Genomic DNA, 10676 nt, shown 5'->3' with positions numbered 1-10676 from the left:
CTTGCCAATATCCCCTAGGGGGTTCCGGGGTATTCCTCTGCCCCCTAGAGGTCTCTGGGTGGTTCGTCGTTGCGGCTTTGTGATCCCATGGTTCTTGCTGGCCTGGCCTTGTGTCCGGCTGTTCCCTAGGATTCTAGGGTCTTCTGGGGGTTCTGCTTCAGTTCCTGGGTTATTTTCCTGGTCATCTTTGTTCATAATGAGCCCTAGGGGTCCAGGGATGTTCCATTGGCTTGGGGTTGGGGTGTCTGGGACCCCTAGGATCTCTGTGAGCTGGCTTGCCGCGTGGCCATTTGCCGGGGTTGACGCGTGGATAGTGCCACCACCATGGAGCTCTGGGGCCTCCATGGCGGTTTATAGAAGCCTAGAGGCCTCTCTGAGTTGAATGACGCGTAGAAAAGACGTGTTTAGTATAGGTGCTGATTTTGATGTTCCCCGGTGGTGTCGTTCGTCGAACCAAGTAAAACATACCACTTCTCTTATGGCCCATGATAATATTCCGGGAGTGTTCATCGAGATGTCCTGCAGACCTGTCAACTCGCAAAATCGATAGTAGGTAAGGGGCATTCGTTACTCAAATTAGCCGCAGCCCCTTTCCGATATTTGTAAAGAGAGCCGGGAGTTTTAAAACCTGCCGACCTGCTGGTGGCAATCTCATATTCCTGCGCCCGATCGTACTGGTAAGCTAGCGTGGGATGAGTGATCCATCGTCCCTCGGAATCCTTCGCAGCACGGCGAAATATCGGAATTTCCTTCATGCTCTCTTTGAAGTGGATGGGGGTGCTGAGTCGATGGTGGGGGACATGGGTATAGAGCCAGATATCTCGAGGCTTCTTGATACGCTCACTGGCAAAAGCATTGTCAAGAAAAGCATATTCCAGTATGTCCTGGATAACGCAAAGGCCAAGGTTATCATTCCGCTCGGTGTATGTGAAGACAGGTCTTTGAAAGGTTAGCGGGTTTCAAGCAGGGTAAGAACCGAGACCTACGGGACACCCCGATTTCTCTTGCCCTTATTTAACCTATGCCTGACTCGCATGAGAAGCATCTGACAATTTGGATCTTCCGGGTGCTTCACCATATAGAGTTCGATATCTTTCCATTTCAGCGCGTCGTTGGTCCTCATGTATCCGGAAGACTCGATGAGCGTTCCAGGACGGGCAGATGTCGAAGTCATCATCTTTCGGAGTGTACTAAGCTGCTGTCGACATCGTACTGTGGCAAATTGCACTTTGCAGACAGCCATGAGATGATAAGTACTGAAGAGGAGATCATCGATGTTCACTGGTGGCTGAGTCTTTGCTCCCAAATCAAGCTCGTACTCATCGGTGAGTGTAGTGCATACAAGCTATCAATATCAGCTTGATCCTTGTCTCTTGAATGTTTACTTACCATGGTCATCTTACGCCTCAACACGTAAGGAAAGAGACTATCCATTTCTTGGCACCAGAAGACTCTCCAATATCGCGCAAAAACCAAAAATCCTGACTGATACTCAACATTGTGATTATCGAGATACCAGCAAAGAAATCCTTCAATCACTCTCAAGGTGACATTCTTCAGCCAATAAACATAGTCTGGCGGTTGGAGTATTGATGTAAATCTGGGGATCTTATATTAGTCAAGAGTTAGATCTTCATTCAGCAGGATATTACTTCTTAAAATTTTGCTTCACAAGATAGATATGGTCCTTAGTAGTATCGGCAAGATCATCTTCAACCTTGGGGTCGGACTGCTGAACGAAGCTGTTCCAGTCAATATCAGCCTTCTTTCTTTTGCTTGGGGCCATGGGAACTGAATAAGCCTGTAGGCAGTCTGATCGAGATATATCAACACGATATTGAAGTCTCCGAACATGTTGAAGAACGACATCTCAAGAAGGAAGAGGAAAGCCTCTTATCTCTTTTTTCCTTGTCCTTAATGCTCTGCTTCTGCTCCTTGTAATCATGGTGTATGCGCCGAGCTCGTCTCAAAAGAAGTAAGATGTTGAATGGCGCTAGGACGAACTGAGTAAGGTCGACTAATTCTTATAAAGCGGCGATACACAGCGTGGAAAGGCCACAGTTTCTGGCTCAAAAGCCACGCACAATCGTGTCCTTTCCGTCGTCACCCAGACTTACTCCGTAGTTTGTCTGGAGTGCTACGTCCCAACAGGTAAGTAGCCCACTACAGCGTGACTCACGTCTACGGAGTATTTCGCTACGAGGGCTGTCCGGTCGTTGTCAACCACTATGTCTGCGGCCAAGTTCTAACCGCGCTGATAGCGGATAAAGGCCACCTTACTTATATATACAATGATCAGGCGGCCGTTGTGTCATCTTTTTCCTCTCTATCGAGCGGCAGCTTGCACCCCGCACTGCCCAGCGGCTCTGCAACATTGACTGCAATGCTGCTCAGTTGCTGAGAACGTTGTAGTCCAAGGACCGTGACAATCATTGCCCGTCCCGATTGCTCCCAAGAGAAACCCCAGGCCATTATATGAGCACACCCGATGATCGGAGCCCCAGGTCCAAGCTAAGGGTCTGTCAATCGAGGGCGGACAAGCCCATCGTTGAGGGCTCGTCTCACCAGGGATGACGGCGCTGCAGGTCATCCACGACGAGGCCAAGTGAAACAAGAGCGGCAGCACAAACCGCGCGCTGCGCTGCACGTCGCCGAAACTGGAATTGCGCGGGCCGTCCATGCAGGTGCGTTAGGTGACTGCGGGGCCGCAAGATCTGAAATCCGACCTGCCGAGAACCGACAGGCGCCCTGTTCCCTTGTCCACCTCACCTCTGACGCGTTATGGTGCCTATTTATGGTCGAAGGAACCTCCCCAGTATGCTGAATGCAGAAACCCTATCTTGTTCACCATCTTCCTTTTAAGAGATCGTCAGAGCCGCGCGTCAGCTCTCCTTTTTCTTTTTGCTTCTCTGTCCTCGTGCTTGCCCATGGCCTTTCCTCGGCTCTCGATTGCGGGTGAACAGCCACTGCATTCCAACGAACATGGATGAACCTCGTCACCGCAACGTTGGTCTGACCTATCTAAACTGATTCCGGTCAACGTCCTACAGGTCTCACTGCACAAGATTCGACGGCAGAGGGTGGCGAAGATAGCCGCTGCGGGATCATATCAGTATGCAATGGCTGACGCAAGGGGAGACGGTTATAACCTCAAGACTACCAATGGAAAAGAGACGACACCACCATAACAGGAACGATCAATTCTGCCACGTTATCAAGCTTTATTGAAACTTGTTCTATTGAATTCTAGCCCCGCAATCTCCAGGCTCCAGCTGGGGGATTGGGTTCTAGCTCCATTGCCAGCGCTCAGCCTGGACTTCAGCAATCATTCAACATCGTTCCCAAGCTCCCGGAGCCTCTGCTTTTCCAATTTCCATTATTGTGCCTAGGCCGATACAAACGATAAACCCCGAAAAGCAGTGCCGTAGGATCTTTTCAAGTGCTCCCGTACCGGAATGGGATATCACGGTCTCCACAGATTTTCTAACACTGTCGGACCTCGAACGCATTTAGCAAGGCCCAATCATCGTTAGAGTCATAGTTATCCTGTGAAATGTGCATATCTCGCTATCCGGATTAAATATTTCAGGCAGTCTTCAAGGTACATAGCAGTACCTGACTAATTCCATCTGCGTCCGCTTTAGTCTTGTCGCTTGCGAACTCTGTCCGCATGGTCTCTGACCAAATTGCGCCACTGCCCAGGCACACATGGCCAGTAGTTAGGGTGTTCCATGGTTCTGGCCAACAAAAGTTTTGAAGAGGACGGCAGACAACAGGCTCTACCATAAACAATGGAATATTGTTTCATCGAAAATTGGGGCATATAGCAGCCTCTGCCCAGCACTGTTGTGCCATGGTAACACTGGCCGCCTATACTGCAGTGCATAGAAAGATGGCATCGGGTCGGTTTGCCTCGGGCAATTTATTATCTCCACTGTGGTCCAGCTACTGTCGCAGAGACTCGATTTCGCTGTTCATTTTTCTCACCGACAGATATACCGCCTTGGCAAGGTTCATAGCAGTTAATTTTGCCGGATGAAAATTTCTTACAGGTATTGCCAGGTCGGTAGCAAGGTACAGTAGTACATGTGCAGAACACAAAGACTCAAGGGCAAAATGTGCCAATTTCCTTTGTGGTCAAGTCCATAATCCTCTGCACCAGGACGCGCCCGAAATGGCTGTCTATGTTGGTCAATTGCATGGGTTGTCGCGTAGCTATGGTATCTTTTCTCATTTCTTTTTCGGGTATTTCCGAAACGATCACCACGAAAGAACGATGATGACTTCATACTGTGTTTACCACGGAAACTCGACAGGCCCGTTCTTGAGCGATGGGACCCACGCAACTCCGCCTCAAATGTGCACTGTCTGGCGATGGAAAAAGGACCCTGTCGTCATAGCACGGTGAAGCTGGAACCGGGGAATTGCCGTGGCCCGGACAATTGCTGATCTCATCTCCAAATCTCCACTTCCCGCTGGCACAAGTTTGGGAGGACCAAATTACCCCGTGAAGATCACGCTCACGGTTCATCTCCTGGCTCCAATCGCACTATGATGTTGAGAAAATAATGATAATAAAAATCAGATAGGCAGCACTTTATCTGTTGCAACTTGCCACAATGATCAATCTCACCCTTGGTGAGCGGGTGCGTGGATCAACAGGAAATTAACATGTCCAGAAACTCTGAGCAGCAAGGGAGACAGCCTGGGCCGTCGAAGTCTTATTTTACTTTTCTCTCACTTTTTGCCACCGCGTGGTTTTCATTATTGTGGGGTCGGGATTTTCACTTTTTTGCTCTGCTGCACGATGCTTTACTTGGCTCAGGTACAACGACAGACTGCTTGTGTGATTTGTCCGCTGCAGGTTCACCTTTTTAACTTTCTATTCTGCCGCATACACGCCAAGAGATAAGCGGCCGTTGGCTATGCTGTTCGATACTTCTTCCCCCCTCGACGTACTTGCAAGTTTTGCAGCTTGCGTGCAATGGTGGAGAATGCGCTGCCGAGATACCGTCTGTGTAATCCGCCTACAATGCGACGGGAAACCCCTTGATTGTTTCGATAGAGCATCAAGGATCATCAAAAAAGTTTTTTTCCCGAGCGCATAGAAAAGTGCTTTTTGCTTGCCCCTGTCCCACAAATTTTTAAGTTCAGTCGATCTCAAGTCCATCCATGCGATCCACTATACTTTAGTTTCCACTACGGGAATCTGGCTGATCGCATGGTCGCAAAGCAATACGTCAAAAACAGAGACAGGGGTCAAAAGATCAATGAAGGTGATTCAAAACCATAAGGAAAGTATAATTCCACTTGCGAGACGCAGACTTGATGTGTTCAATCTTACGGAAAGCTCCTAGAGAATGCAAGTCCCTTGAATATGACAATTCCGCTATGAATGGACGGATACAGCAAGAAAAACAACGCGTCAACTAACATCTACTTGATATTAACTGTGGCTCCAGATCACTCAGTGAATTTAATAATATTCACTAAGCTCTCTTGACTCACACACAAATCTTAAGGGAGCATATTCATGATAATGACAGACGGAAGGTGCCCGTTAACTTTCCTTTCTCCTTTATTCCCCTCCGGAATATCCAACTTGGCATATCTCTAAACGACGGCAATACTCCAGACTTTGCTTTCAAAGCAGACTATCAAGTTCCTCTGTGACTACCGACAACTTGGCAAAGGAATGACTTCTGAAAATTCAAGCTGATCCCCAACTCGCGAAAACAGCGCGTTACCACAGGCTGAGGGGTGTCTCAAAAAACGCAGCTTTCGAGGGTTCTTCTTCACCTCGCTATTGTATATTGAGATAGCCATCGAGGCTTACTCTTTGATATTCCGTCATTTCTTGCGCTTACCATGAAGCAGGAATAGTTGTGTCGAACTTTCCCTCACTCGAGAGCTGCCTTCGTTGCGAGTAAGTGGTTTTACGATGCCAAACAAAACAAAGAAGTGATAGTTCGCTTGATCTAGTTACTTGACGACTCTGTTGTTGATGGCAGAACCCTATGATGACCATCTCCTATAATGAAGACTCAGTTACAAATTGCTTCGAATGAGATAATTCTGGCGAGAATCTTCTTCTATTCCTCATCTGGGCTCACAGACACTCTCGCTTACAAAGTCACAGCATCACCTGTGTACCACAAACATGTGTCGACTTCTCGTCTGCCTGCACTCGTGCAGTCACCTTGTTCCCCAGGTTGAGCGCTGTTCACTATCTGGGAGACAAGATCACACGGCTGAAGCTGAAACCAGGTTGGATGATGATCCCTGCGCACTCTGTACAGAAACGCCGTCAGAATTTGCCGATGCTATGCGAAGCCGTCAGATCACATACCAAGAACTTGCAGCCCGCTGGGATATCCCAATTGACCACGCGCATTTGTTGGAAATTGTTGCCGAGTTGTACTCATTCGAATACTTTCGAGTTCAGGATTTCCTCCAGGATGATAATGATAATGATGATGCTATGCTATTCTCCCCGCAATCCGCAGGCCCAGGGGGGTCTCAGCAGGATGATCAGACGGCTCATATGCTTCAAGGTCTGCAGCACTTCGAGGACGGGAGAATGCCTGACTTCACGGACTCGGCAGCACTTCCTCCTGAATGGGAATTCAATGACCTTCTTCTCAGTGACTGGGTAACTCCCGACGTTCCCGACCCTCTCGGGCTCTTCGGGCCGTACATTCATGCTGCGCCAGACTATGCTAATCCTGCCACGAATGAAGGTCTAGGACCATCTGCGAGCGGGGAGTGTCAGGGCATACATACTTATGTTGATCCTATGGTTCTGGAGTATCATCCATCCAGTGAAGCAGAGGAAGTTCCTGGCAATGTGTATTTCATCGACGCAGCGATGGTTAACCCCCAAGGTCAGCAGCCGCTGCCATCTGTGGAGAAGGGATACGCATCAACGCTTGAGCAGCAGCCAAAAGGAAAGGCTCTTCAGAGTCGGGCCCCAAGAGCCTCTACGGCAACCAAGCGAGCAGCTCCAAACAAGGCTCCTAGGCGGAAACCTACAATAAAGAAGGAGACTGCTGCTCCAAAAACTCCCACGGCAAAAGCCGGCACCAAGAGGATAGCATCAAACACGGAGAAAGGTCCACTGCCAGAAGAGACGACGCATGAGAACATTGTGGAAAATGTCTGTAAAGACATCATTCGATGTTCTCAAGAAATCCGCACTAACTCACTCCTTCTCTCGCGGGTGAACGCCTTGGCCGTCGAAGGTCAGGACCCGCGAACTCCTAGTGGAGGAGGACGAAGCCAACGAGCCCAAGCGCCGAAGCGAGAGGTCGCTAATCGACAGGAAGAACTATCTACGCTGCGGGAGGAGTGTGACCATCTGGCTGATAACTGCGAGCGTGTGGCCAACGATGCCGACCGCATCGCCCGGATGGCTCAAGCGGCCGCGAAGAACGCGACTCTTAAGTTCAAGCGCTCCCCTACGCCATATCCTCGAGATCTCTCCTCCCCTGTTCCCGAGGCTCAGCCTCAGCCCCAGGCTTTCGACGATCAGTGGATACCGCCGACCCCATTGCCTACTTCTGCACAGAAGCCCGGATATGAAGGCAAGGACAATAAGAACGGGGATGAGAAGGCTACGGAGCCAGAGCAGGAACTGGAGTCTCGACCTGAGTTCATTCCAGCAGAACAGCAGGTTCAGCAACAGCCTGATGATAACAACAACAAGAAGCAAGGAGAGCCGGCAGTCCGTCCCCGCAGGAGCAGTAGAGTCCGAAAGCCATCTCTTCGAGCTCTGGGACTGTGATATGCCATGTACCGGTATCTCTCTCCCAGGTGGCTGACTCCTTCCACGTTTCAACCTACTCGGTCAACCATCCATTCATTTCATTCACTGGTGCAGTATTGCATGTACTGTACAGTGCTGGATGCTGGAGTCATGCAAGGTGTTCTGAATGCAAAACCTTGGCAGTTCCTTCTACTTCTCTCTTTGTTTACTTTCTTTGATATTTTTTTCTTCTCTTCTCTTGAACTCTGCTCTGCGCTGTTTACCTTTTTTTCTTTCCTTCGCATACAGGTTGGAAAACTGGTCATACCCGCCACTGTGAAGGAATGAAGCTCTGTCAGAAGCGGCGTCCTTCACTTTTTCTTAATCCGGACTGGCAATTCCATTCTCATTTTCATATCGAAACTGCGAAGGGAGTACTCCATGAAGGCTCGTTTCTTTTCTCCACTCTTCAGTCTACATATCTCTTATCAAGTGTATTTTTTTTCTTAATTGTCGTAGTTCTATGGAACAAGTAACTTATATGAAAAGGGTGACCCCTCTAATGTAATCTCTTTTTGTGGTATCCGTAAAAAGAAAAAAATATATCTATCTAAAGTTATCATCCACGGCGTCTAGTCATTCATCAGCGAAGAGACCTTTTTTTTCTCTTCATGTCTCCAGAACATGAAGTAGTAATTAATACAAGGGAAAGGAAAAAGGAAGGGATGATGCAATCAATCAATCAAAGTTCCATCTCGTCCCCACCCTCCTCGAAATCCTCACCCGCATCCATATCCTCATCATCACCATCCTCCTCCAGACCCTCAAAGACCATGAACTTCTCATTCTTGGCATCCGTCTCGTCCGGAACGACGTTCCCATCCTGCACCTCGCAGTCCTTGAGCACGGACTCGCGACCGATCTTGCTCCGCCGCCCGATGATGCACCCGGTCAGCTGGCAGCGTTCGCCGACGACGGCGCCGTCCATGAGCAGACACCGCGTGAGACGCGCCCCGCTCGCGATGTGGCAGTTGGCGCCGACGACGGACTCCTTGATCACGCACTTCTCCTCGACCGTCACGTTCTCCGCGAGCAGGCAGTCGTTCTTGGTCACGGTGCAGCGCTGCGCGACGCCGGCCGGGTACGCGATCTTCTGGGCGTGCGCGAAGGGCGAGGCGGCGGTGCGGCCGACCTCCTCGATGGATTCGAGCTTGGCGAGACGGAGGGAGACGGAGAGGAGGAGGGCGGAACTGTCGACGCGGCGGATCAGGGGGGCGGAGGGCTGGGAGGGGTGTACGTAGGCGAGGATCGGGGGGATGGTTAGCTTGTTGCTTTCTGTTATCGACTCTGGTGCGGCGTCCAGGGTGGTGGAGGTGTTGACTCGAGACGCGAATCGGTGTTCGTGAGGCTCATGGTGGACCGTAGTGCCATCAGCAGTAGAAGGAGCAGCGCCCGTCTTGGTCGTGCTCATGCCCTGGAGGTCGATCTCTTCTTCCAGAGTGTCGCCGTCGTGGCTACCGCTCTCGCCGACTCCTTCATCCTTCGGTTTGAACACCTCCCGCAGTCCGAGCTTGTCTCCCAGACCGGCCTGCCACCCTGCCTTGGCCCACCAGCCAATGAGGTCCTCGCTGATGCTCTCGAACTTCTCATTGCGGCTTGCCATCTCCTTAGCCCAGTAGGGGAAGAGGTAGATGTGTGCGTCTCTGTAGGTATTCAACATCTTCACCCGCGCATGTTTTCTCATGAGCGAATGCCGGACCAGGAATCCCTTCTGCTCTTCCATCCTCTCCTTCAGACTGTCCATGGGCATGGCAAGGACCAGTTTCGACAACCCGTATCTTATCGAGACTGGTCCATCTGTTGGCGGGCACACAACAGGAGCCTCGTCTTCCTCTAACGGTGCCGTGGCGACAAAATCCGTGACCTCACCCTTGACGCTCTCTTCTCGATCCTTGGTCTGATACCAGATGCCGAGACCACCTCTCCGGCCACTCTTCTCCCCTGCCATTCCAACCAGCTTGGCTTCTCTGGCGTTGCGGGCACCGCTACCAGCCGTAGATCCACCAAGGGCGCCCTCCGTGACCATCCATGCTTCCAGCAGTGATTCTCCCGGGATGTCGCATATGAGGTCACAGGGGAGTACGACAAAGTCGGACTTGATGCATGCTTGAACCTCTGGCAGACGGAGAAGCTCTGCGGTTCCTGTGGTGAAAGTTAAGTCGGCCGGTGCGAGCACCGATGGCGACGGGGCCGGGAGAGATGTAAGATGCGGGTTCTGTGATAGAGCAGCTTCCAACGGAGCTCGGCTTGTTGGGGGAGTGATCAGGGTGATGTCTAAATTTCGTTAGTTTCTACTGCTCTGATGACAACACAATAAAGAAGCGTTTTTGAAGAACCATTGGCAGACAGCTAATATAACCAAAGCGTATCAACATCCAGGTATCTGGTTCAGTTTTACGGTGATATCGAGCAGAGAACAGAACCAAATGGATCATTGAAATGTGCAAAGGAAATCGCCAGGTCTAAATTCACCAGACTATACGCCGGACATGTCTCCATGGGCAGGTGATGCACGAAAATCAAAGTCACTTACTTATAATTCCCATCCGATAGCACCAGTCAAGGGGGTACCATACCATCGGACGGTTAGCAATAGGAACAAGAGCTTTAGGGAATTCCTCGGGATTCGATGTGAATGTGTTGAGAGAGACTCCAGGCCCACAAAGGATGAGGGCCTGGAAACCCGTTGGAGGAACGGGAACGGAGTGTGGCATTCTGGTACGAAAACCTGCTTTCTAGTTTATCGGAGACTGAGAGCAACTCTCTGTGGAGAAGTGATACAGACAGAGAGAGAGAGCTGTCTTGGTTTGTGCTTGCGATTTCGATGAGGGGCCTAGTGGCCGGTTCTTCAAAATAGAAAGGTGACCAAAGG

General features: G+C 50.4%; 3 protein-coding genes across 3 annotated transcripts; 1 reads left to right on the top strand and 2 right to left on the bottom strand.

Annotated features, from left to right (window-relative positions):
- Positions 1-530: 530 nt before the first annotated feature.
- Positions 531-1398, bottom strand: VTN00DRAFT_9519 (uncharacterized protein; the record flags this gene model as incomplete). The annotated part of the gene is made up of 3 exons (XM_069436488.1): positions 531-939; positions 987-1345; positions 1390-1398. The coding sequence occupies 3 exons, from the start codon at positions 1396-1398 to the stop codon at positions 531-533; spliced, it is 777 nt and encodes a 258-aa protein (XP_069285104.1).
- Positions 1399-6325: 4927 nt separating this feature from the next.
- Positions 6326-7783, top strand: VTN00DRAFT_9518 (uncharacterized protein; the record flags this gene model as incomplete). Its single annotated transcript, XM_069436487.1, has 1 exon — positions 6326-7783. The coding sequence occupies one exon, from the start codon at positions 6326-6328 to the stop codon at positions 7781-7783; it is 1458 nt and encodes a 485-aa protein (XP_069285103.1).
- Positions 7784-8486: 703 nt separating this feature from the next.
- Positions 8487-10518, bottom strand: VTN00DRAFT_9517 (uncharacterized protein; the record flags this gene model as incomplete). Its single annotated transcript, XM_069436486.1, has 2 exons — positions 8487-10078; positions 10338-10518. The coding sequence occupies 2 exons, from the start codon at positions 10516-10518 to the stop codon at positions 8487-8489; spliced, it is 1773 nt and encodes a 590-aa protein (XP_069285102.1).
- Positions 10519-10676: the final 158 nt, after the last annotated feature.

This window comes from Thermoascus crustaceus (assembly GCF_041956765.1).
Source record: "Thermoascus crustaceus strain CBS 181.67 unplaced genomic scaffold VTN00scaffold_7, whole genome shotgun sequence".
NCBI classification, from domain to species: Eukaryota; Fungi; Ascomycota; class Eurotiomycetes; order Eurotiales; family Thermoascaceae; genus Thermoascus; species Thermoascus crustaceus.
The sequence above is the reverse complement of the archived record's forward strand: the minus strand, read 5'-3'. Positions and strand labels throughout refer to the sequence as shown.